Source organism: Eptatretus burgeri, chromosome 2 (assembly GCF_056783735.1).
Source record: "Eptatretus burgeri isolate ZD-2024b chromosome 2, Ebu_testis_v1, whole genome shotgun sequence".
Lineage (NCBI taxonomy): Eukaryota > Metazoa > Chordata > Myxini > Myxiniformes > Myxinidae > Eptatretus > Eptatretus burgeri.
Genome location: NC_140962.1, coordinates 78,005,025 through 78,032,945, shown reverse-complemented (window position 1 = coordinate 78,032,945; position 27,921 = coordinate 78,005,025). Strand labels below are relative to the sequence as shown.

At 37.0% G+C, this 27,921-nt stretch overlaps 1 protein-coding gene across 1 annotated transcript in view; it reads left to right on the top strand.

Moving 5' to 3' along the window:
• TTN (titin) overlaps positions 1 to 27,921 on the top strand; it is a 405,491-nt gene that overhangs the window by 203,538 nt on the left and 174,032 nt on the right. Inside the window, exons 138-147 of the mRNA XM_085850585.1 lie at positions 1,843 to 1,893; positions 2,751 to 2,828; positions 3,731 to 3,781; positions 5,622 to 5,672; positions 7,548 to 7,598; positions 9,447 to 9,497; positions 11,332 to 11,382; positions 14,165 to 14,215; positions 15,483 to 15,536; positions 20,786 to 20,836. Coding sequence (XP_085706711.1) covers positions 1,843 to 1,893; positions 2,751 to 2,828; positions 3,731 to 3,781; positions 5,622 to 5,672; positions 7,548 to 7,598; positions 9,447 to 9,497; positions 11,332 to 11,382; positions 14,165 to 14,215; positions 15,483 to 15,536; positions 20,786 to 20,836 — 540 coding nt within the window. The remainder of the gene's footprint in view (positions 1 to 1,842; positions 1,894 to 2,750; positions 2,829 to 3,730; positions 3,782 to 5,621; positions 5,673 to 7,547; positions 7,599 to 9,446; positions 9,498 to 11,331; positions 11,383 to 14,164; positions 14,216 to 15,482; positions 15,537 to 20,785; positions 20,837 to 27,921) is intronic.

Below are 27,921 nucleotides of genomic sequence, written 5' to 3'. Positions count from 1 at the left end.
CTTCAAATGCATTTTCTTTTCAAAAAATGCATTTTTTTCAGGAACTTCATTAAAAAAATTCTCTTTCAAAATATTTATGATCGTACAGGATTATACTTTCAATATTTGCAGATTTTGCAGCATGTACACTTCAGTGAGCTTATCAATAGAATTCTTGCATTAAAAATCGGCTGATCAAAAATACTGTTTTAAAAAACAATGACAATCGTTTAATTCACACAGTTTCACACATCATGCTGATATTATCAAGTTTCCAATGTTTAGATTTATCTCCACCATGGGGTAGTTGAAACCTGGTTACAAAAATACATTTTTGAAATTATTGTTCATCATAACGATCTGACAATGCACGTCTTTAGTTATATATTTTATTTGGCTTCATGTTGTAATAGGTAAAAATGACGACTTTCCAATGACGACTTATAATAAAAACTTGCAATAAAAATTACTTCACAGAGATTTTTAGTGACCACGTATAAGAAGACAAGGATGATGATCAATTGCCATTCTTTGAAATTTCCATGCTCATGAAAACATTTGAGTAAAATATTTACCATACTTTGAACTTATCACCTGAAATATTTGCTGAAAGAACTACTATCACAAGGGACATACAAAACTCAAAACTTTGTGAGATTTTCATGTCTGTTCAAACAAGCAATCATTTAAAGTTACATTGTTTTTTACGTTTTGCTTTGCTTTGACATTTTACTTATTCAACATGATAAAATATGATAATTTTTTTTTCATCGACCTCATATTTGCATTTTTCCAAGACGCTTCTTTTTTCTTTTAACAATTTATTTCATTTCAATTTTAAAAGGATTATAAATTATTTGCTTAACCTGCCCCACAGTAGAAGAGGAAGCTGAGGTTCCTCTGACATCAAAAGAGGAATCTGGGGTTCCTCACAAGACAAAATCTGTTATTAGAGGTGATTGGAAATGCATTCGAGCAAAATAATGCATTTTTTTCGTCTTACCCAGGCTGATGACATCCTCACAATATTGCAATTATTCTCTTTATTTAACAAATTCTTGAATGAACATCCAATTTGATTTCATCAAGCACTGAATTATTTTGTTCTGAAGTTTTTTATTTGATGAAAGTAACTTTTCTTCTGGTTTGAACATTTGTCACATTTAACAAAATAAAAGGAATACTCAATTTTCTGAGAATGCTTAACCACTGAAACCATTCCGAAGCATCAAAAAATGTGATGATCGTTGCATTATTTCTCCATTCATTGATTTGCATGGAGATATGCCTTGTGTTTCTTGACACCTCCTTAATCTTGGAGGATTATCTTTATGGGAAAACATTTTCGAGCAGTTTTCTGGAGTTAAAGTTGCAATTAGAAAATCAATGCAAAAACGTTGAAACGGCGATCCTTGAGGCGAACTTGCAACGGTAGCATCAAGGCAATGCATCGATCAATTCGTTTGAAAAGTGATAAACTCGTGTGATTAATCCATGATATCCTTGACTTGAATTCATGGGGTTCCATATTTTTCAAAGCTTTTTATCTCCCTTTTATTTCATCCTGAAGGCAAAGAAGTCAATCTGATTCCTCAAAAGCTAGTTGAAGAATTAATTAAAGGTTCCGGCTTTTACCTTTTTTTTTTTTTGCAGTTCAATTCACAGTTGTCAATCATCTGCAAATTTCCAGAAATATTGATTTCTTTTCTTTTTCAATGAACAACCTTTTTGAGGATGCAGTTTATGACAATGTTGCCAACAAAATATCTCCTTTTTTTCTCCCCTTGAATGCAGTATTCACTGCATGATTTATCTTAAGCTTTTCAGAAAATCATTAATACAATACTTTTTGTGACTTTGTAGTGCCTGAAGAGGAAATAGAAGTGCCGAGGAAACCAAAAGCTGTTCCAAGAGGTACTTGAAATGCATTTTCTTTTCAAAAAATGCATTTTTTTCAGTAGCTTCATTAAAAAATTCCCTTTCAAAATATTTTTTATCGTACAGGATTATACTTTCAACATTTGCAGATTTTGCAGCATGTACACTTCAGTGAGCTTATAAATAGAATTCTTGCATTAAAAATCGGCTTCTCAAAAAATACCGTTTTAAAAAAACAATTACAAAAGTTTTATTTGCACAGTTTCACACATAGTGCTGATATTATCAAGTTTACAATGTTTAGATTTATCACCACCATGGGGTAGTTGAAACCTGGTAACAAAAATACATTTTTGAAATTATTGTTCAACATAGCGATCTGACAATGCACGTCTTTAGTTGAATATTTTATTAGGCTTCATGTCGTAATAGGTAAAAATGACGACTTTTCAAATAATTTCCATGAAAACTTGCAATAAAAATTACATAACGAACATTTTTAGTGACCACGTACAAGAAGACAAGGATGATGATCAATTGCCATTGTTTGAAATTTCCATGCTCATGAAAACATTTGAGCAAAATATTTATCATACTATGAACTTATCACCTTAAATATTTGCTGAAAGAAATACTGTCACAAGGGACTTCCAAAAGTCAAAACTTTGTGAGATTTTCATATCTTTGTTCAAACAAGCAATCATTTAAAATTACATTGATTTTTACGTTTTGCTTTGCAGAGACATTTTTCTTTTTCAACATGAAAAAATATGATAATTTTTTTCATCGACCTCATATGTGCATTTTTCCAAGGCACTTATTTTTTCCTTTAACAATTTATTTCATTTCAATTTTTAAAGGATTATAAATTATTTGCTTAACCTGCCCCACAGTCAAAGAGGAAGCTGAGGTTCCTCTAACATCAGTGGAAGAATCTGGGGTTCCTCACAAGACAAAATCTGTTATGAGAGGTGATTGGAAATGCATTCGAGCAAAATAATGCATTTTTTTTCATCTAACCCAGACTGATGACATCCTCACAATATTGCAATTATTCTCTATTTTTCACAAATTCTTGAATGAACATCCAATTTGATTTCATCATGCACTCAATTATTTTGTTCTGAAGTTTTTTATTTGATGAAAGTAACTTTTCTTCTGGTGATGTTCCTTTGTCGCATTTAACAAAAGAAAAGGAATACTCTATTTTCTGAGAATGCTTGACCCCTCAAACCATTCTGAAACATCAAAAAATTTGATGATCGCTGCATTATTTCTCCATTCATTGATTTGGATGGTGATATGACTTGTGTTTGTTGACACCTCCTTAATCTTGGAGGATTATCTTTCTGGGAAAACATTTTCGAGCAGGTTTCTCGAGTTAAAGTTGCAATGAGAAAATCAATGCAAAAAAGTTGAAACCGCGATCCCTTGAGGCGAACTTGCTATGGAAGCATCAATGCAATCCATCGATCAATTAGTTGGAAAAGTGATAAACTCATGTGATTAATCCATGACATCCTTGACTTGAATTAATGAGGTTCCATATTTTTCATAGCTGTTTATCTCCCTTTTATTTCATCCTGAAGGCAAAGAAGTCAATCTGATGCCTCAAAAGCGATTTAAAGAATTAATCAAAGGTTCGGGCAATTACCTTTTTTTGCAGTGCAATTGACAGTTGTCAATCATCTGCAAAATTCCAGAAATGTTACTTTCTTTTCTTTTTCAATGAACAAACTTTTTGAGGATGCAGTTTGTGATAATGTTGCCAACAAAATATCTTTTTTTTCTCCCCTTGAATGTCGTATTCACTCCATGATTTATCTTAACTTTTTCAGAAAATCATTAATACAATCCTTTTGTGACTTTGTAGTGCCTGAAGAGGAAATAGAAGTGCCGAGGAAACCAAAAGCTGTTCCAAGAGGTACTTGAAATGCATTTTCTTTTCTAAAAAATGCATTTTTTTCAGTCTTCATTAAAAAAATTCACTTTCAAAATATTTTTTATCGTACAGGATTATACTTTCAATATTTGCAGATTTTGCAGCATGTACACTTCATTGAGCTTATAAATAGAATTCTTGCATTAAAAATCGGCTGATCAAAAAATACTGTTTTAAAAAACAATTACAAGAGTTTTATTTGCACATTTTCACAACATAGTGCTGATATTATCAAGTTTGCAATATTTCGATTTAAAACCACCATGGGGTAGTTGAAAACTGGTTACAAAAATACATTTTTGAAATTATTGTTCAACATCGCGATCTGACAATGCACGTCTTTAGTTGTTTTGTTTTATATTGCTTCATGAAGTAATAGGTTAAACTGACGACTTTTCCAATACTTTTAATAAAAACTTGCAATAAAAATTACATGACAGAGATTTTTAGTGACCATGTTCAAGAAGACAAGGATGATGATCAATTGCCATTCTTTGTAATTTCCATGCTTTTGAAAGCATTTGAGCAAAATATTTATCATACTATGAGCTTATCACCTGAAATATTTGCTGAAAGAACTACTGTCACAAGGGACCTCCAAAAGTCAAAACTTTGTGAGATTTTCATGTCTTTGTTCAAACAAGCAATCATTTAAAGTTACATTGATTTTTATGTTTTGCTTTGCGGAGACATTTTTCTTTTTCAACATGATAAAACGTGATAATTTTTTTCATCGACGTCATATTTGCATTTTTCCATGGCACTTCTTTTTTCCTTCAACAATTTATTTCATTTCAATTGTAAAAGATTATAAATTATGTGCTGAACCTGCCCGACAGTCGAAGAGGAAGCTGAGTTTCCTCTTACATAAAAAGAGGAATCTGGGGTTCCTCACAAGACAAAATAAGTTTTTAGAGTTGATTGGAAATGCATTCGAGCAAAATAATACATTTTTTTTCGTCAAACCCAGACTGATGACAACCTCACAATATTGCAATTATTCTCTATTTTTCTCAAATTCTTGAATGAATATCCAATTTGATTTCATGATGCTCTGAATTATTTTGTTCTGAAGTTTTTTATTTGATTAAAGTAACTTTTCTTCTGGTTTTGAACCTTTGTCACATTTAACAAAATAAAAGGAATACTCTGAGAATGTCTTGACGACTCAAACCATTCCGAAACATCAACAAATGTGATGATCGTTGCATTATTTCTCCATTCATTGATTTGTATGGAGATATGACTTGAGTTTGTTGACACCTCCTTAATCTTGGAGGATTAGCTTTATCAGAAAACATTTTCGAGCAGGTTTCTCGAGTTAAAGTTGCAATTAGAAAATCAGTGCAAAAAATTGAAATGCTAAATCTTGAGGCAAACTTGCAACGGAAGCATCAATGCATGCATCGATCAATTCCTTTGAATAGTGAATTCCTTAAAACTCATGTGATTCATCCATGATATCCTTGACTTGAATTAATGAGGTGCCATATTTTTCATAGCTGTTTATCTCCCTTTTATTTCATTCTGAAGGCAAAGAAGTCAATCTGATTCCTCAAAAACGAGTTAAAGAATTGATCAAACGTTTGGACAATTACCTTTTTTTTGCAGTGCAACTGACAGTTGTCAATCATCTGCAAAATTCCAGAAATATTGCTTTCATTTCTTTCTCAATGCACAAACTTTTTGGGGATTCAGTTTATGATAATGTTGCCAACAAAATATCTTCTTTTTTTCTCCCCTTGAATGCAGTATGCCCTCCATGATTTATCTAACGTTTTTCAGGAAATCATTTAAAAAAATACTTTTTGCGACTTTGCAGTGCCTGAAGAGGAAATAGAAGTGCCGAGGAAACCAAAAGCTGTTCCAAGAGGTACTTGAAATACATTTTCTTTTCAAAAAAATGCATTTATTTCAGTATCTTCATTAAAAAATTCCCTTTCAAAATATTTTTTTGTTGTACAGGATTATTCTTTCAATATTTGTAGATTTTGCATCATGTGCACTTCAGTGAGCTTATAAATAGAATTCTTGCATTAAAATTTGGCTGATCAAAAAATACTGTTTTAAAAAACAATTACAATCATTTTATTCACACAGTTTCACACATCATGCTGATATTATCAAGTGAAAAATGTTAAGATATCACCACCATGTGATAGTTGCAACTTGGTAAAAAATAATACATTTTTGAAATTATTGTTCAACATCGCGATCTGACGATGCACGTCTTTTGTTGTATATTTTATTTGGCTTCATGTTGGAATAGATAAAAATGATGACTTTTCCAATACTTTTAATTAGAACTTGCAATAAAAATTACATAACAGAGATTTTTCGTGACCACGTACAAGAAGACAAGGATGATGATCAATTGCCATTCTTTGAAATTTCCATGCTCATGAAAACATTTGAGTAATATATTTACCATACTTTGAACTTATCACCTGAAATATTTTCTGAAAGAACTACTGTCACAAGGGACCTCCAAAAGTCAAAACTTCGTGAGATTTTCATGTGTTTGTTCAAACAAGCAATCATTTAAAGTGACATTGTTTGTAACGTTTTGCTTCGCGGAGACATTTATCTTTTTCAACACGATAAAATATGATAATTTTTTTTCATCGACCTCATATTTGCATTTTTCCAAGGTACTTCTTTTTTCCTTTTAACAATTTATTTAATATCAATTTAAAGGATTATAAACTAGTTGCTTAACCTGCCCCACAGAAGAAGAGGAAGCTGAGGTTCCTCCCACATCAAAAGAGGATTCTGGGGTTCCTCACAAGACAAAATCTGATATGAGAGGCAATTGGAAATGCATTCGAGCAAAATAATGCATTTTTTTCCTTCTATCCCAGACTGAAGACATCATCACAATGTTGCAATTATTCTCCATTTTTCACAAATTCTTGAATGAACATCCAATTTGATTTAATCATGCACTGAATGATTTTGTTCTGAAGTTTTGTATTTGATGAAAGCAACTTTTCTTCTGATTATGAACCTTTGTCACAATTAACAAAATAAAAGGAATACTCTATTTTCTGAGAATCTCTTGACCACTCAAACCATTCTGAAACATCAAAAAAATGTGATGATCGCTGCATTATTTCTCCATTCATTGATTTCTATGGAGATATGGCTTGTGTTTGTTGACACCTCCTTAATCTTGGAGGATTATCTTTATGGGAAAACATTTTCGAGCAGGTTTCTCGAGTTAAAGTTGCAATTAGAAAATCAATGCATAAAGTTGAAACGGCTATCCCTTGAGGCGAACTTGCAATGGCAGCATCAATGCAATGCTTTGATCAATTACGTAGAAAAGTCATAAACTCATGTGATTAATCCATGACATCCTTGACTTGAATTAATGAGGATCCATATTTTTCATAGCTGTTTATCTCCCTTTTATTTCATCCTGAAGGCAAAGGAGTCAATCTGATTCCTCAACAGCGAGTTAAATAATTAATTAATGGTTCGTGTAATTTCCTTGCATTTTTTAGGCATTTTTTAAGCGTGAATTTTTTAAGCAGTGCAATTGACAGTTGTCAATCATCTGCAAAATTGAGGAAATATTGCTTTCGTTTCTTTTCCAATGAACAAACTTCTTGAGGATGCAGTTGATAATGTTGCCAACAAAATATCTTCATCTTTCTTTTTCTCCCCTTGAATGCAGTATTCACTCCATGATTTATCTTAAGTTTTTCAGGAAATCATTATTAAAATACTTTTTGTGACTTTGCAGTGCCTAAAGAGGAAATAGAAGTGCCGAGGAAACCAAAAGCTCTTCCAAGAGGTACTTGAAATGCATTTTCTTTTCAAAAAAATGCATTTTTCAGTGTCTTCCTTAAATAAAATAACTTTCAAAATATTTTTTTATCTTACTGAATCTTCTTTCAATATTTACAGATTTTGCAGCATGCACATTTCAGTGACCTTGAAAATGGAATGCTTGCATTATAATTCCACTGATCAAAAAATACCGTTTCAAAAAACAATAACAATAATTTTATTTACAGTTTCACACATTGTGCTTATATTATATAGTGAACAGTGTTGAGATGTATCATCACCATTTGGTTGTTGAAACTTGGTAAGAAAATATATAATTTTGAAATGATTGTTCAACAGAGCTATCTCACAAAGCATGTCTTTCATTGGATATTTTATTTCGCTTCATGTTGTAATCGGTAAAAATGACTACCTTTGCAATACCTTTCGTAAAAAACTTGCAAAAAAATTTCATAACAGAGATTTTTAGTGACCACATACAAGAAGACAAGAATGATGATCATTTGCCATTGTTTGAAATTTCCATGCTCATGAAAACGTTATTGCAAAATATTTCCCATATTTTGAAATTATCACCTGAAATATTGGCTGAAAGAACTACTATCACAAGGGAATGCCAAAAGTCAAAACTTTGTGAGATTTTCATATCTTTGTTCAAACAAACAATCGTTTAAAATAACATTGTTTTTTTAGTTTTGCTTTGCAGAGACATTTTTCTTTTTCAACATGAATAAATATTATAATTTCATCTTCAGAGACCTCATATTTGCATTTTTCGACATCACTTCTTTTTTCCTTGAACAATTTCTTTGTATTCAATTTTTAAAGGATCATAAACGATTTGCTTAACCTGCCCTACAGTAGAAGAGGAAGCTGAGGTTCCTCTCAAGTCAAAAGAGGAATCTGAGGTTCCTCACAAGGCAAAATCTGTTCTTAGAGGTGATTGGAAATGCATTTGAGCAAAATAATGCATTTTATTAGTGCAAACCAGACTGATGACATCCCCTCAATATTCTAATTATTCTCTATTTTTCACAAATACTTGAATGAACATCCACTTTGATTTCTTGATGCACTGAATTATTTTGTACTGAAGATTTTTATTTGAAGAAAGTAACTTTTCTTCTGGTTATGAACCTTTGTCACATTTCAAAAAAATAAAAGAAATTCTCAATTTGTTGATAATTATCTCTTGACAACTCAAACTATTCCAAAACATCAACAAATATTATGATCACTGCATTATTTCTCCATTCATTGATTTGTATGGAGATATGACATGTTTATCAACATTTCCTTAATTTTTGAGGATAAGCTTTATCGGAAAATATTTTCGAGCAGGTTTCCCGAGTTGAAGTTCCAATTTGAAAATCGATGCAAAAAATGGAAACGGCTTTCCCTTGAGGCGAACTTGCAATGGTTGCATCAATGTAATGCATTGATCAATTACTTTGAAAAGTGGTAAACTCATGTGATTAATCCATGACATCCTTGACTTTAATTAATAAGGTTCCATAATTTTAATTGCTGTTGATCTCCCTTTTATTTAATCCTGTGGGCAAAGAAGTCAATCTGATTCCTGAAAAGCGAGTTTAAGACTTTATCAAAGTTTGGGGCCATTTCCTTTTTTTTTTGCAGTGCAATTGACATTGGCAATCATCTGCAAAATAACAGGAATATTGCTTTCTTTTCTTTTCCAATGAACAAACTTTTTGAGGTTGCAGTTTATGATAATGTTGCCAACAAAATATCTTCATATTTTTTTTTCTCCCCTTGCATGGAGTATTCACTCCATGATTAATCCAAAGTTTTGTAGAAAATCATTAATAACATACTTTTTGTGAATTTGCAGTGCCTGAAGAGGAAGTAGAACTGCCAAGGAAGCCAAAACCTGTTCCAAGAGGTACTTGAAATGCATTTTCTTTTTTTTAAAAAAATGCATTTTTTCCGTTTTATTCTTCAAATAAAATAACTTTCAAAATATTTTTTGTCGTACTGGATTATACTTTCAATATTTGTAGGTTTTGCAGCATGCACACTTCAGTGAGCATGTAAATAGAATGCTTGCATTTTAATTCAGCCGATCAAAAAAGTCCCGTTTTGAAAAACAATTGTAATAATTTTATTCACACATTGTGCTGATATTTTGTTCACAATGCTTAGATTTATCACCATCATTTGGTTGTTGAAACTTGGAAAAAATATATAATTTTGAAATGATTGTTCAACAGAGCTGTCTGACAATGCATGTCTTTAGTTGAATACTTTATGTTGCTTCATATTGTAATCCGTAAAAAATGACTACTTCTGCAATACTTTTCATAAAAACTTGCAATAAAAATTTCATAACAGAGATTTTTAGTGACCACGTACAAGAAGACAAGGATGATGATCAATTGCCATTGTTTGAAATTTTCATGCTCATGAGAACATTTGAGCAAAATATTTCACATATTTTCAACTTATCACCTGAAATATTTGCTGAAAGAACGACTATCACAAGGGAACTCCAAAAGTCAAAACTTTTTCAAATTTTCATGTCTGTTCAAACAAACTATCGTTTAAAGTCATATTGTTTATTAAGTTTTGCTTTGTGGAGACATTTTTCGTTTTCAACATGTTAAAATATTGTAATTTTTTTGTCATTGACCTCATATTTGCATTTTTCAAAGGCACGTCTTTTTCCTTTAACAATTTATTTCATTTCTATTGTAAAAGGATTAGCAACTATTTGCTTTACCTGCCCCATAGTAGAAGAGGAAGCTAAGGTTCCTCTCAAATCAAAACAGGAATCTGGGTTTCCTCACAAGGCAAAATCTGTTGTTAGAGGTGATTGGAAATGCATAAGAGCAGAATAATGCATTTTATTTGTGTCAACCAGACTGATGACATCCTCACAATATTGTAATTTTCTCTATTTTTCACAAATCCTTGAATGAACATCCACTTTGATTTCACGATGCAATGAATTATTATGTACTGAAGATTTTTATTTGAGGAAAGTAACTTTTCTTATGGTTACGAACGTTTGTCACATTTCACAAAATGAAAGGAATTCTCCATTTGTTTATAATGTCTTGACAACTCAAACTATTCTGAAACATCAACAAATGTTATGATCAATGCATTATTTCTCCATTCGTTGATTTGTGTGGAGATATGATGTGGGTTTATTGACACCTCCTTAATCTTTGAGGACAAGCTTTATTGGAAAACATTTTCGAGCAGATTTCTCGAGTTGAAGTTTCAATTTGAAAATCGATGCAAAAAATTTAAACGGCTATCCCTTGAGGCAAACTTGGAATGGTAGCATCAATGCAATGCATTGCTCAATTACTTTGAAAAGTGATAAACTCATGTGATTAATCCATGACATCCTTGCCTTGAATGAATGAGGTTCCATATTTTTCATAGCTGTTTATCTCCCATTTATTTAATCCTGAAGGCAAAGAAGTCAATCTGATTCCTCAAAAGGGAGTTGAAGAATTACTCAAAAGTTCGGGCAATAACCTCTTTTTTTTTTCAGTGCAATTGACAGTTGTCAATCACCTGCAAAATTCCAGAAATATTGCTTTCTTTTCTTTTCCAATGAACATACTTTTTGAGGATGCAGTTTATGATAATGTTGCCAACAAAAAATCTTCTTTTTTTTCTCCCCTTAAATATCGTCTTCACTCCATGATTTATCTTAAATTTTTCAGAAAATCATTAATATAATACTTTTTGTGACTTTGTAGTGCCTGAAGAGGAAATACAAGTTCCTCGGAAACCAAAAGCTGTTCCTCGAGGTATTTACAATGCATTTTCTTGTTAAAGAAACACAAATAAATGCATGTTTGCTGTTTTGTTGAATCAAAAATACTTTCAAAATGTATTGTTTTTCTTTCATAATTATCGTGTCAATTTTTGCAAATTTTTGAGCATGTGCACTTCATTGAGATTTATGTCGATAGCCTTGCAGAGAACACACCTTCAAGTTTTTTTTTATTATTTTAACAAAGAAGTATTATTTCAGGAATAATGTAACATTTTTCGAACTGAAATATTCGAAAAACAAATTTATTCTTTACAGTCGACCAAGAGGAAGCAGAAGTTCCTCATTCCAAAGCTGTTTCAAGACTTACCTAAAATGCATTTTATTAAATAAATAAAGTTTTGTGAAGTCATATTACTAAATGAAAGCATTTTTAACAAAAAATGTTGTAATCCGCTTTTCATTTTTATGTGCAGCATTTTTAAGCGTTGATGCAATTCAGTGAGATCCCCAATTGCTTGCTCTTCTGATACTTATCTTTGCAAATATAATTATTTGTAAATGGTAAATGCATTAGAATATTATGGGCATTATATTTCAGAAATGCTGCAAGTATTACCAGTGAAATATTATAGATAATAATGATAACAATTTGTTTTTTGTTTTTGTACCTTTCTTTCATATATATTTCAAATCATTGTTTCATATATTAATCCGATATGGATAATCTTATGTGCTGTATTTAAATTGGCAATTCATATTGATTAATTCAAAATTGGCAATTTCAGTTCATTTCAGTATGTCTCTGACCATCAATCATAAATAAATACATCAGTGAGAGCTTTCAGAAGTAAATTTCTGATAAGTTAAGGTTATAACTTCAAATAATATTACTTTTGTGTGTACTTACCAGTACATAATGTGTGTGTGTGTGTGTGTGTGTGTGTGTGTGTGTGTGTGTGTGTGTGTGTGTGTGTGTGTGTGTGTGTGTGTGTGTGTGTGTGTGTGTGTGTGTTTTGTTATGTCTGGCTTCCTTCTTGGGACTGCAGTTCAGTAATTGGTCTTTATTTTGATTCATTAAATCCATTTAAAATAATTTTGCATGCATTGATGTAACTTTCAAACATTTCAAGATAAGAGAAAAATTTAGGTGATATTTTCAATTCAAAACCTGGCATATTTGTCAAAGCACATTTTTCGCAGAATGGATCTCCAAAGAGTTGATTTTATAACATATTTGGAAGATATTGTTCTTGCAGTAATGTTTGTAATAAAATGCCATGATTTGACTTGACATTGGAAGGAAATTTTCTCTTTTCAATTCAGGGAAGAATGGGAATTGTTTTTTTTCTGATGACAAATATCCAATTTTGTGACTTTCTTTTTCTCAAATGTTTTTCAATTTGTTAAAAATAGATTACTTCCATCATGTGCTTGTCGCAGAAGAGGAAGTTTAGGTTTCTCACATGGCCAAACCAGTTATTATAAGTGATTGGAAATGGATTACAGTAAAATAATGCATTTTATTAGCCAAACCCTTATCGATGAAATATTCATAATATTTTCATTACCAGCAGGGACCCACATAACAACCGTGCAATGTAAAACGTGACTTCAATTACTCAAGTCCCCCAATCCCCCCCCTCCCATCACAAACCTCAGGTCATCAACCCCTCTCCCCTCCCAAACCCCAAGTCTTCAACCTCCCCTTCCCCACACCAAGCTTTCAACCCCCCCATGCCCCCACCACAATTCCTCAACCTCAATCCCCCCACCGGAAGTCCTCATTAAAGTTATTCCGATATAGCTAATCCCCCTCCCCCTCCCAATTCTGTCCCATCTTTGCTCTCCCCCACCCCTCCAAACACCAACTCTGTTCTCCTCTCCTCTGGCTCATAAAATCAAAAGACCATTCTTACATCAATCATTACATACTTAATATTCTGTCACCACAATCACCAAGTATGAAGTTGTCTTACTAGGAACCTCCTTATAAGTACTCATTAATAAATGGCTCGCCTGGTGTTGGCTCAGTGGTTAGGGTGGTGGATTGGGATACGAGGGTCCTGAATTCAAGCCCCCTCCGCCACTGAATTAATACACCAGGGGGTTGAGTCAGCCTGTCATCCTTCCGAGGTCGGCAAAATGAGTACCAGTTCCAGTGTGTGTCCTGGTAGTGGGGCACTGCATCAGCGACACAGTCACGCTTCAACAAATGATAGCTACCCCAGCAGCTAAGCTGCCATACGACCACCACCACCCCACCAATAAATGGCTATCTCAGTATTCTGGTGTATTTTGTGTCATTGAAAATCATTTGAAGTTTAATGTCCTTCTGATTGGCGCACGCACATCAATGAATCACCCTGCCTGTAAAACACCGAGATGACAGTTTATAGCTGGGTCGGGATTCAAACCATAGGCTGGACAGCTTGGAAGCAAGTGTGCCTACCTTGAGGCCATCCTGCCAGGCGAGACATCCATTTACTTTATTAATCAGATTTTTTTTCATAGCTGTTTATCTACCTTTTATTTAACGCTGAAAGCAAAGAAGCAAATTTGATTCCTCAAAATAAATATGAAGAATTAATCAAATGTTCGGTCATTTGCTGTTTTTGCAGTGCAGCTGACATTGCAGAAAGAGTGCTTTCCATTTCTTTTCCAATGAATATTTTTTTTGAGGATGCAGATTTTGATGGCATTATATTTGATAACAAAATATATTATCTTTTCTTCTTGTCATGAATTAATCTCTCTACAGTTCAGGCAATGTTTTTCAAAAAAGTTATATTGTCATACTTTTTGCTCCTTGGCAGTGGCTGAAAAGGAAGTAGAAGTTCCTCAGAAACCAAAAGCTATTCCAAGAGGTACTTAAAATGCATTTTCTATGAAAAAAAAATGCATTTGTACAGTGTTTTGATTTTAAAAAACAAAAAAACAAAAGTACTTTCAATAGAAATCATTTTAAACCTTATTATCTTTCCCATTTTTGCAAATTTTTGAGCATGTGCATGTCTATGAGCTTGTCATTTTTATATCATAATTATCCCTTATTAAAAAAAAATACATGTTGAAAAAATAGTTATCACAATTCTGGAGATGGCGATGGTTCACGAGCAATGTACACGGTTCGCCTTTTTTATTTTTTGACCTTCGAGTGAACGCCACAGGCAAACTGGCAGGATTCGGGAAAAACGTAAATGATGAAAGTTGTAGTACTCGAAGAGCACTACTTGCATACCAACTTTCATTCAAAACAGTTGAAAACGCTAGGAGCTCGATGCCCAATTTATTGATTTTTTGACATTTTCTAAGTTCGTAACCTTGTGACCTTGACCTTGGGACGAAAATGAAAAATCGAGCTCCGTGGGGCTATGCAGGTGCCATTGGGCTAACCAAATACCGAAACCCCTGCCAGATTCGACAAACCCCTCGGAGAAGATGTAACTTGAAACCGGCTACCCCCTAAAAACATGTTTTTGGAGTGTGGCTCTGCCCGTAATGGGCGCAGCATGCCCATTCTCCGGAAAACACAACTAGATCATGATACAAACCTCGCACCCTAATTTAATCAAGATCGGATCAAAACCCACGGAGCTATGCTCGGGACAGACAGTCACACACCTATAACGAATATAGTGGTCACTTACTGACTCGTGAACCAACACTTACTGACTCATGAACCAATATAGTTTTTTATTAACACAGAATTTCCTGCTTGGCACATGCATGATCATGTCAACAATGGTTTGATTTATCATCGTCGTTTTTATTTTTCGACTTTAAAAAGCAAATAACATCCAAATTATTTTTAACACATCTCTGACATATGGCATTTCTTTCTATTCGGGCAGTTAGAAACTGGAAACAATAACACTAAATGCCTTTGAAAAATATGCATTTTTCGAAGGCATTTCCTTTATCTGTATCAAATTTCAGTTATGTTGTCAAATAATTATATACTATCTGCTTAACTTACCCACATCAGAAGAGGAAGCCAGGAATGCAGTTTACAATAGCATTGCACACAAAACAACTTCATGTTTTTTCCTCTGAGGAAGTCCTTTTTCAGGAATTACTGCATTGTTGCTGAGATTTCATTGTCCAGCTTTAATACTTTTTGCTACTTCACAGTGACTGAAGAAGTAGTAGCAGTTCTTCATAAACCCAAATTTGTTTCAATTAGAGGTACTTGAAATGCATTTTATTTAGAAAAAATGCATTTGTACTGTGTTTGAACAAAACAGCAACACTTTTAACAACAATTTGTTTTATAATGCCTGTATTTCCAGCAGTTCCCAAAGCATTTACACAACAGTGATTTTATAAATTGAATGCTACCCTCACAGTTTAGCCTGTTAAAAAATATTGTGAAAGGAATGGTAATACAGCTTGATTGAAACAATGTTTCACATATTGTGCAGGTATTCTCAGTTTAACAATTCTTATATCCATCAACATTTTCTTTAAACATCCTGGAACAAATAATTTCCAAATTATTGTTTAATACATCGTCTGACATTACAAATGTTTCATCCTGTATGCTATTTATCCCCTGATATTATTTACAACAAGAATGACGATGTTTTCAATATTTCTATGTGACGCTCAATAACAACATTTGCATCACAGAGGGCTTTCTAAAAATCACATTCTTGTTAATATCCTAAAGGAGAATCAAGGCCACATTTTGAAAGTATTGCCTAAAAATATTTGCCAAAGGACCAACAATATCAAAAGGAAACTCCAAACATTCCAACCTTGTGAATGTTTCGGTGCACTTCTGCTTCCATTTTTTTTTTTTAAGAATATTGTTTTATAACTCTTCTTTATGGGAGAAAATAATCTCTTTTCATTTAGTAATGGAGCTGAAAATGTTTTCGTTATTAGACTGCATGTATGCAATTTTCCAAAGGCACTTTCTTTGGACAAAACAAATTTCATTTCAACTGTCACAGAAGTATAAGCTTTTTGCTTAACCTGCTCGCAGCAAAAAAAAAAATCTGATGTTCTTCAAAAGCAAAATAGGATGCGAAGGTCCTTCAAGAGGATAAACCTGTTATTACAAATGAATGGAAGTGCATTCCTGTAAGCCATCCATCAGGACCACACTCTGTGCAGAGCATTGGTACTGCCTGAGCAGTCTCCTTAGCTATTGGGCACAATGCTAGATGGGTCACCACTCCAACACAGGATACCAGCAAGCTGGAACTGATTTTGCCAACCTCAGAAGGATGACAGGCAGAGTCAACCTCACCTGCTATTTATTCAACAGAGTTAGATTTGAACTCAGGATCCTCAGATCCCAAGCCCACCACCCTTACCATAAAGCAATACCAGGCATATTCATGCAATGATGCATTTACAAACACGAATGTATGTATGTATGTATGTATATATATATATATATATATATATATATATATATATATATATATATATATATATATATATATATATATATATATATATATATATATATATATACACATTCAAAGATATGTATGTTACTTTCCAAGGAACTTCAAGGCAGTAGGCTATTCAGCCAATCAAACCTACATGATGGTTGCCAAACTATAGCTCTTTGTGTACTGTCCCTTTGAGATGCTGAATATCAAGCAAAAAATCAGCATGTACCTCATTTTTTAAGTTTTTAGTCTGACTCAACCGGCATCCGGTTTGAACTGCTGTCCTCACAGAATCAGCCTGGATGCTCAATCATTATTCCACTGAGTCTGTTTCACGTTGATTGAATAAAATACAAATTTATTTTGCCCTGATATGGTTTCTTGCAAATATGTTGCTCAACCTGCTGTGATTTTTTTTGTCATGATAAACTTACTAAGAGGATATTCCCTGTTTGTTAATACACAATTACATCTGAAATTAATTAGAACCCTGATAATTGTCATCTCTGTGTCATTTCATTTTCCATTGATTTATTGAAAGGAGATATAATAACTTAAATGACAATAGAAAATCATTCTTCAAAAAGTACTTGTCTTTCAGAATTATAATTTGTCTTTTGCTGTTGTAACATCTACAAAATGTTAGGAACATGATTACCTCTATTGTTTTACCTTAGCAATTGTAAAGGTAACAAAATTTGACAACAGGATTCTCAAGATGATGTTTCATTTTGCAATGCATGAAAAATGTGAAATATCCAAACATTAAGTCTGATATGAAATTTTAAGGTGTCGTTGAAATGCAATTAAAAACATCTTATGCTTTTTAGAATTATCATCTTATTGCACTTGTCCATTGCAACCAATCCCTCAAGGAATTAGGTTCCATTTTAAATATCTCCTTATCTTAATTAAATTTACATCCAAAGGGAAATAAGACAATGTTTTCTCAAAAGTATGTGAAATAATTAATCAGAAGTTTGGTTTGAATCATTTTATTTGCAGTGCAGGTGACTTTTTGTCAATCATCTGCAAAATAATATTATGAAGTTTTTTCCTCTTCTTATGTACTAGATTTGTTTTTAGGATACATTGTCTAATGGCATTGCAAATTAAATACCTTCAACTTTTTTGTTCTAATGAAGTAATCTTTTTGAAACATTACAATATTTATCAAAATTAAATATTCTCAAGAATCATTTTTCTACTTCACAGTATGTGAAGAGGAAGAAGTTCTTCTTGCACCCAAATCTGTTTCAAGAGGTACTTAAAATATATATATTTTTTTCATTAAGGAAAATGTATTTGTACATTGATATACCCAAAATAAAAACACTTTCAAGGATAACATATTTGTGATCCACTTGCATTCCATTTTTAAATGCTGCATTTTCATGAGCATATGCAATTCAATGACTTTCCAAATTGCATGCTACCCTAATAATTTATCTTTTTAAACAATCATTTGAAAATGGTAGTCATAACACAAATTTATTCCAACAATATTTCTGAAGTTGTTCATGTATTATCAGAGGAATATTACAGATAATTAACACCTTCCCTTTTGTTTTTTATTTTACCTTTGTGTCACAAATATATTACAAATCATTCTCTATAATATACCAATGTGATATGAAGAATCTTACGTACCATATTTGATTTGGCAATTCATATTGGTTTAAACAGAATTGACAATTTTAATTTACAGCAATATTTCTACAATGAACAACAAATGCACCACTTTGTGCTATGAAAAATTCACATTCAGGAAAGCCATTTATAATAATTGTGAGTCCACTGCTGTAACTTCAAGCTTCTCAATAGATGAGAGAGAAAACAATATGATCTTTTGAATGCAAAACCTGAAATATTTGTCAAAAGTACATCATTTTTAGAATATACACTACATGGCCAAAAGTATGTGGACACCCTCGTGGAAATATCTCAGTGCAACAACAGCTCAGCCATGAAGTAGTAGGCCACACAAGCTCACAGAATGGGACAGCCGAGTGCTGAAGTACATTGCATGGAAAAATCATCTGTCGTCGGTTGCAATACTCACTATGGAGTTCCAAACTGCCTCTGGAAATGTCAGCACAAGCACTGTTTGTCGAGAGCTTCATGAAATGGGTTTCCATGGCCGAGCAGCCGCACACAAGCCTAAGATCACAATGCACAATGTCAAGCATCGGCTGGAGTGGTGTAAAGCTCACTGCCATTGGACTCTGGAGCAGTGGAAATGCGTTCTCGAGAGTGATGAATCACGCCTCAGCATGTGGCAGTCCGACAGACTAATCTGGGTTTGGCAGATGCCAGGAGAATGCTATCTGCCCAAATGCATAGTGTCATCTCTAAAGTTTGGTGGAGGAGAAATAATGGTTTGGGGCTGTTTTTAATGGTTCAGACTCAGCCCCGAAGTTCCAGTGAAGGGAAGTTTTAACATTACAGCATACAATGACATTTGAGATGACTCTGTGCTTCCAACTTTGTGGCAACAGTTTGGGCAAGGCCCTTTCCTGTTTCGGCAGGACAATGCCCCCGTGCACAAAGTGAGGTCCATACAGAAATGATTTGTCGAGATTGGTGTGATAGAAATTGACTGGCCTGCACAGAACCCCAACCTCAACCCTATTGAACACCTTTGGGATTAATTGGAATGCCGACTGTGAGCCAGACCGAATCACCCAACATCAGTGCCCAAACTCACGAATGCTCTTGTGTCTTAATGGAAGCAAATCCCCACAGCAATGTTCCAACATCAATTGGAAAGCCTTCCCAGGAGAGTGGAGGTTGTTATAGCAGCAAAGGGGGGGGGGGAGGGAACTCCATATTAATACCCATGATTTTGGAATGAGATGTTGGGTGAGCAGGTGTCCAAATACTTTTGGCCATGAAGTGTATATCCAAAGAGTTTGTATTTTACAACACAGCTTGGAGAGAAGGAGGGACAGATTGAGAGAAGAGAGAGAGAGTGCAATGATCCAGAACATACTTTTAGCCACAGTTCCTCCCCCCCACCGCCCACCCACCTCAACATTTGACCAAACCACTTGACCAATATCAGCACCACTCAGAACTAGCCATCTTTGCCCCCTTTCCAGAGTCTAGCCAATTACCAGGCATGGGGATTGCGGCACCATGGGCAGAGCGGACCAATGGTGACACAAATATCTCACCAATGACAGACCAGAAACGGATCAAGGCCCTGTTCTCCCACATTGATGGATAGCTATTGCAGAGGAGCCTTCTCCCATTTTTGGTGGGAGCGAAACACACCAGATCACCCATCCTCACTCACCCAGTTTCACACGGTTTGACACAAGAGACACGTTACAGGAGATTCTGAACCTCTCCAGTTACTAATTTTTGCAACGCCATCTCCAAGCAGCACACAAACAAACAAGATGACTTATCTTTATCCACATGTTCTTCATATAAGCGAATTCTTAAAACTACACAAACACAAGCATAATTTTCAGCCTTGATTCTTATTGCTGACCCCAACCCCCAAACCCCCACAAAAGTTACACTATATTCATACAATGAGAATGTAACCAAAGTAGCTTCAAAATGTTATTTCTGCTGACCATTTTCACAATTTCACTCAAGTCAGTATTTCATTGTGACATAATTTTTCATATATTAGTCACAAAATAAATAAACAAGATTCAAGTCCTTACGTACATAATTTTTTCGTCCAAATGTAATTGTTTTTTTATGAATAATGAGTAGAATATGTTTTGTATTAAATATGAATGCTTTTAAACAATTTCACTTTGTTTATTTTATATGTTGACACATTTTGTTGAAACTTAATTGAAATTCATAAAACAATTATGCTGCCTAAAATATTATTTGTTTCTCTACTTTTTCATTATTGTTTCAACTTGCAAGAACATATTTTGCTTTTTGCAGTTTTTAGAATCATTGCTGAAACTCCTCGAGTTCAAAATTAGACAACTTTGAAAGTCTTTCTTATGCCTTTTTAGGTCATAAATTTTCCAAGCTAATTCTTTTTTCTCCTTGTAGTGTCTGAAGAATCCAAGATTGCTCTTCACAAGGTGGAAAGCATTACAATGGGTAAACACATTTGTCTTGAATCTCCAATCCACCATACATTTATTTCATACAGCAGAATAATAATAATAATAACAATTATAATAATAATAGCTTCCTCACAAAGAACTTCAACACAGGAGGAGGCCATTAGGCCCATCAAGTCTACACAATGGCTGCCAACTTATGGTTGCTTGTCAATGCTCGAATCAAGCAAGAAAGCAGCGCATACCATTTTATCAAGTCTTTATTGTGATTCGGTCATGGTCAGGTTCAAACTGCCGACCTCTCTGAACACATGCTCTAACCATTATGCCACTGGGCATACAGTAAACCCTCCAATAACACGGGGGTTCATGGAAAATGCCGCAAAAGTTAAAACCGTGATCGTGGCAACCAAGGGCCAATGGGAAGAGGGTAGTTTGGTTCCTGGACTTCGAGAAAATATTGAGGAAGATCGACGGCGGCCAGAAATAAACACATTACAATTGAAATAAGCACATCAATACATATACATATATAAAGCATGATAAATTTGAAATAAACGTTTAAATCCAGCATAAAACTAGAAGGGCACTTGGTATAGCACATGCCTTCACCTGATCCATAAAAACATATCAGGCCCAGTACATTTTTCAAATATCATGCTGTATATTGTTTTTGGCCCCATCTTTCAATGGTGAAGAATCACTTTAATGATTAAATAACTGTCGCATCCAGATCCCGATTCGGATCTTTACCAAAATTGAATCAATTCGTCCTTGCCACATACCAAACATGTCCACTAAGTTTCGTCCAAATCCGTCCTTAACTTTTTGAGATATTGTGCTATGCATCATTTTTCGCCCGATCTCTCAATGGGGAAGAATCACTTAAAAATTTTCAGATCAGGATCCGGATTCGGATATTCACCAAAATTGAATCAGTTCTTTTTTTGTCAAACACCCAACATGTCCACCAAGTTTCATCTGAATTTGTCCACGACTTTTTGAGATATCATGCTATATATCATTTTTGGCTCTATCTCTCAATGGTGAAGAATCACTTTAGAAATTCTAATGTCTAAATCCGGATTTTCACCAAAATATAATAATTACGACCTTGTCACACACCCAACCTGTGTACAAAATTTCTTCCGGATCCGTCCACAACTTATTGAGATATCGTGCACACAAACAAACAGACAGAAGGGGTGAAAACATAACCTCATTCACGTTCGGTGGCAGAGGTAACAAACAAAAACACAAGATTTACCTTATTAATTAATTACAAAGCAGCGAGGTGGGTGTGTCAGGTCAGGTCAGGTATGGGAGCATGTGCCAGAACAGCGCGTCGCTGCATCCACTTTCCGATGGTACTCCAGGGGCCTCCATCTGGCCATCCCCCAGGCAGATGCCAGGCCCATCCCCATCTCCTTGAGATGATGGTCAACCTGCTGCAACCACGAGGCACGTGGTCGGTCCACTCAGGAGACTCCCCCGCTGAGAGAATCTGGTGAGCAGGATCAGCGTCAGGAAAACGAGCCACATGTCCATACAGCCGCAACTGATGCTCACGGACTATGCAGGTAACAAATCTCATCCGAGTCTCTCTCAGCAACCGCTCGTTGGACACAAAATCCAACCAGCGATAGCCAAGGATTCTCCGAAGAGACCTGGTACCAAAGGAATTAAGTCTCCGTCTCAGATCCTTGGTCAGAGTCCAAGTCTCGCATCCATAGAGCAAGACTGGAAGTACCAAGGAACTGAAGACTCAAACTTTCGTCCTCCCGCACAGGTACCGACAGCGGCACACCCCATGATCCAGTGAATCCATGACTCCCCAGGCCCGACCCAGACATCTATTGACCTCTGACTCACAGCCAGCAGAGACATGAATATCACTGCCAAGGTAAGTGAATCTCTCCACGACCTCAACATCCTCACCACAAACAGACGCAAACAGGACAGCAGCATCCAAGATGTCACCGAAAGCCTGGATCTTAGTTTTGAACCAAGAAACCCGTAATCCCAGCGGCTCTGACTCCTATTTCAGCACCTCGAGGGCCCCCAAAAGGATATCTAAAGTCTCCGCAAAGATGACTGCATCATCTGCAAAATCAAGGTCCGAGATCTTGACATTCCTAAACGATGCACCGCAGCTTGTTCTCTCCGACATCCTCCCTAAAATCCAGTCCATACAAGTGCTGAATAGTGTGGGGGCCAGTACACACCCCTGACAAACTCCAGTATCAACTGGAAATAAGTCAGAGATGGTACCACCACACTTCACTGCACTCTCAGTACCAGAGTAGAGTTCAGACATCAGATCGATCAGTTTTGGTGGCACCCCACGAAGACCAAGAATCCTCCAGAGGGCATCCCGATTCACTGAATCGAATGCTTTACAAAGATCAACATAGGCTGCAAGCAGCTCTTGCCGAAACTCTCGTCTGCGTTCGGTGAGGACACGAAGAGCAAGGATACGGTCAATCGTTGACCTCTTTGGTGTAAAGCCTGACTGCTCTGGACGCTGGTGCTCAAGCAGATGGTGGTGAACCCTATGAAGAATTATCCGAGCAAAGACCTTGCCCGGCACTGAGAGCAGCGTCACCCCTCGGTAGTTTTTGCAGTCTTGGCGATCACACTTCCCTTTCCAGAGAGGAACAACAAGGCCCCTCTTCCAATCAGTTGGGACGATGCCTGTGTTCCAGGCAGAGTACAAAACTGCATGTAATGACACGAGTGCAGCATTTCCACCATCCTTGAGAAGTTCAGCATGGATGCCACAGATCCCTGGAGCTTTGCCCCGTTTCAACTGGTTCACCGCAGCCCGTGTTTCCACAAGCGAAGGTTGACCACAGTTGATTCGAGGGTCAGCAACAGGGATTGTAACACCCTTGACGTCCAACTCGACAGTTGGGGGATCAGCTTGGTACAACCGCTCAAAGTAACCGGCCCAGCGGGCCTTCATTTCAGACTCCTCTGTGAAGAGCCTACCAGTCTCTGCTTTAACTCCAGTGCTCCGAGGGATGGGCTTGGATGAACGCAATGCGCGAATTCCCTGTAAGCGGAACGAGAATCACCTGTCCACAGGTGATGCTCTACCCCCTCACAGATTCCTCACACATAGGCCTCCTTGTCCACCCTCAGTGCACGTACAGTTTTACCCCTCAGCTCCCTGAACAGCTCAGCTCTGCCATCCAGCCTGGCCCTGCGACTCTGGTCAATGGTACCCAGTGTCCCTTGAGAGACAAAATTCTTCTTTGCCCTGCGGTGAGTTCCAAGACATCCACCGGCAACATCAAGGATGGTGGTCTTGAAGGCACTTCAACTCTTCAGGACCCCCCAAAGCACCCAGACCCCCCAAGTGTCCACTCAGCCTGTTCGCAAACTCCTCAGCTATTCTCTCATCCCTGAGCTTGCCAACATCCAGCCTCGGCTGGGATGGTACCATTCTCCAGGATTTAAGGTGCAGGTTTCGAGTTGCTACAACAAGCATGTGGTCAGTATTGAGGAACTAAGCACTCTGGTAGACCCTGCAGTTCTGGATCATCCTTCAGCGACCGTCAATGAGGACATGGTCAATCTCCTTTGCCGCACCGCCAGCGTTGGAATACCAAGTCCAGCGATGAGCTTTTGGGCGCTGAAACCATGAACCAGCCACCCTAAGTCCATGACTTCTTGCAAAGTCAAGGAAGTTAGTGCTATTCTGGTTCATAGTTCCTGACCCATGGGGACCAACACACATCTCATAACCATCCCTATCAGTTCCAGTCGATGCATTGAAATCCCCCAAGACTAGAAGTGTATCTCGTCTGGGGCACTGATCAACCACAGACTCGAGTGTGGCGTAGAATGTGTCCTTCACGGTGAGATCACTCGCCTCAGTCAGAGCATAAACAGAGACCAGGGAAATGACACCTAAGGAGTGACGAATCCTTAATCTCATAATACGCTCGTTGACCGGTGTTACCTCAATTATCATTGAGGTCAGCTTATTGGACACAGCTACAGCAACTCCTTGGTTATGGTAACCATCAGAGCGACCAGACCAATAGTAGGTGTAACCACCCACCATTATCTCGCCACAATCCCGTCTCTGAACCTCAGAGAGAGCTGCAATCCCAATGTCCAAACGCTTGAGTTCAGATGATAACAGAGACAGGTGATCATCCTCTCTTAGGGATAGGACATTCCAGGCACCCTCTAGAAGGGACCGCCTCAGGTTAATCCAAGGAGACCGCCATCTGGTGGACGACACCTCAGCACCACTCCGACACACTCTCGCCCAATCTGACCCAGGGATGTTTCCCCGTGGTTTCCCTCCTATCATCAAAGATTGGGGGTCCCGAAGGCTTTGCCCCAATCCCGTCATCCGGTGAGCTGCTCTGTGAAGGGAAGCTGCACAGGAGGTACTCCCATGGAGTGGGTTTTCAGATTTTTTTGCGTTTTTGTGTTTTGCGGAATGAAGGGTTTTACGGTGGCCGGAGTGCAAATCCTGCCACCAACCTCCTAATAAAAAAGTAACCCAACTGCAGGAGGACGTCCGCAGACACAGTTGGGCACTAGATATGGATGGCCATTGGCTCACAAGGAGCTCCTCCGCCCTTTGACAGGTTTTGTTTTTAATCCTGCTGGGTGTCCATATCCAAACTCCCTCCTCACCAGAAAACCTGGTGAGTGTAAACATATACATACTCCTTCATACTGTTCCTTGCCGTAAACAGAAAACACAAACCTTAGCTCGGAGATGATGATGATGATGATGATGATGATGATGATGATGATGATGATGATGATGATGATGATGATGCTGCTGCTGCTGGAGGGGAGAGGGTGGAGGTTAGAAAGATGTGAATGGAGAACTTGCAATGGCTGTCCGACCATCGGGAGCATGACAAAGTCACTTGCTGCATTTTTATCGGGGGGGATACACCGTCGAGGCTCGTATGGGAGCTAACACACAGAACGTACAACAAGGGGAGCAGAAGCCAAGAGGGGTAGGAGAGGGAAGGAAAAAAACAGTGGGGAACAGAGACATGAGGAAATCTGTGGAAGGGAGATTGATGGGGTTGGGTACACAGGGTAAACAAGATGGAGAAACAAACGGACCCAAATGCAATACCCTGGGAAGGTCGAATGGTTTTAAGGGTAGAAAGGAGTCCTAAATGGTCGAATGTAATAATACACATTCTCACGTTCTGTGCAGACAAACGGACCCAAATGCAATACCCTCCCCTCTGGCCAGGGTAGTAATAACAATAAGAAAATGCATAATTGATAAAATAAGCACATTATTTTACATTATTGTAAAAAGTAGTTTTTTTTCTGAGAATTGAATTATTTGTTGTCTTTCTAAAAGGCAAGTAATATTTGCCCGCATGAAGGGAAGGACTTCCAAATAGATAAGTACTTTCATACTAAAATAGTCCTCTATATGGCAGTGTTAACATAAAATTAACCAGAGGATAAATAACATGAGATGAACAAGACTGTTTTGACATGAGTATAATATTATGGAAGGTAGTGAATGTACACTTGATCTCATGAACGAAACATCAAGGCTGTGCATGACACTCAAGAATTTTAGTGATTGAACTTCTTTGAGAGGATTGTTAAGAAAATAGATTGAAGAGTTTGCCTGATGGTCCTTTTGGAGAGAGGAAGTAAGTCTGTGGGATTTCTCAGGATTGAAAGTCATTTTCTTACAAGTGCAAGATAGTCTTTGTCACCCTTCTTCAGTAACAGTGATATATTTACCTCTGCCACCGAAAGTGGGCGTAGGTTATGTTTTCACCCTTCTGTCGGTCTGAGCAGCATATCTCAAAAAGTTGTGGACGAATCCGGACAAAATTGGGTGGACATGTTGGGTGTGTGACAATGAGGAAATGATTCGATTTTGGTGAAGATACAGATCTGCATATTAGAATTCTTTGAGTGATTCTTCACCATTGAGAGATAGGGTCAAAAACGATATATAGCATGACATATCAAAAAGTTGTGGACGAATCCGGACAAAATTGGGTAGACATGTTGGGAGTGTGACAATGAGATATTATGTTATAATAACCGTTCTTGGTTATTATGTACAAGCAAATACCACCCGTTGCTATGCTCTTGAGAATACAAATGGGAGAAGGAGAAAAAGAGGGGGGGGAGGGAGATAGGGGTGGGGGAGAGATTGCGTGGAAAGAGGAGGGAGGGTGAATGAGGAGTGGTGGGGGATCGGGGAGGTGTTTGTGGAAGAGAAGACAGTGTGAGGTGAGAGGAAGGGAAGGCAGATGTGCAGTAGAGCGTTAATTTCTGGCAGGATGCATCCAGAGACAAACACCGCCCGGATGCGTCTGGAGCCAAGCTGGATGGAGACAAACACTGCTTGGACACGTCCGGAGACAAACTCCCATGTGGACATAAACACTGCCCGGACACGTCCGGAGAAGAACCCTTCCTGGAAACGTCCAGAGACAAACACCGTCCAGGCATAACCACCATCCGCATATTTCCAGAGAGGGAGGGGAGAGAGAGAGAGAGAGGAAGAGAGAGGAAGAAAGAGGAAGAACAGGGTGCTGCGTGCTGTGTGCTGCACTGTTTTGGGAGGGGGTAGAGCAAGTTTGGGACAGACAGACAGACAGAGAGAGAAAGATGTGCTTTATGCACACAACACACACACACACACGCTTAGCTGATATCTGCAATAAACCAAAAACCATAAGGAGCTTTCACCGAAAAACAATGTTTCATTTATATAGACGTTTCCAGGATATGTTCACAAACATTAATCTTTAAAAAAAAGCTGCGTGTGATTGGTGAAAAAAAACACATTAATATGGCAAATAGCTCGGAAATCGGGTGTTATTTCACAACTCGCTCAGGGTTATGGAGAACAAACCACTTGCTCTGGGTGACGGAGTACAAACCACTCGCTCGGGGAGACGGAGTATGAACCACTCGCTCAGGGTGACGGAGCATGATCCACTCGCTCATGACGACGGAGCACGAACCACTCGCTCATGGCGATGGAGCACAAACCACTCACTCATGGAGACGGATCACGGACCACTCACTCATGGAGACGGAGCACGGACCACTCACTCATGGTGACGGAGCATGGACCACTCGCTCATGGCG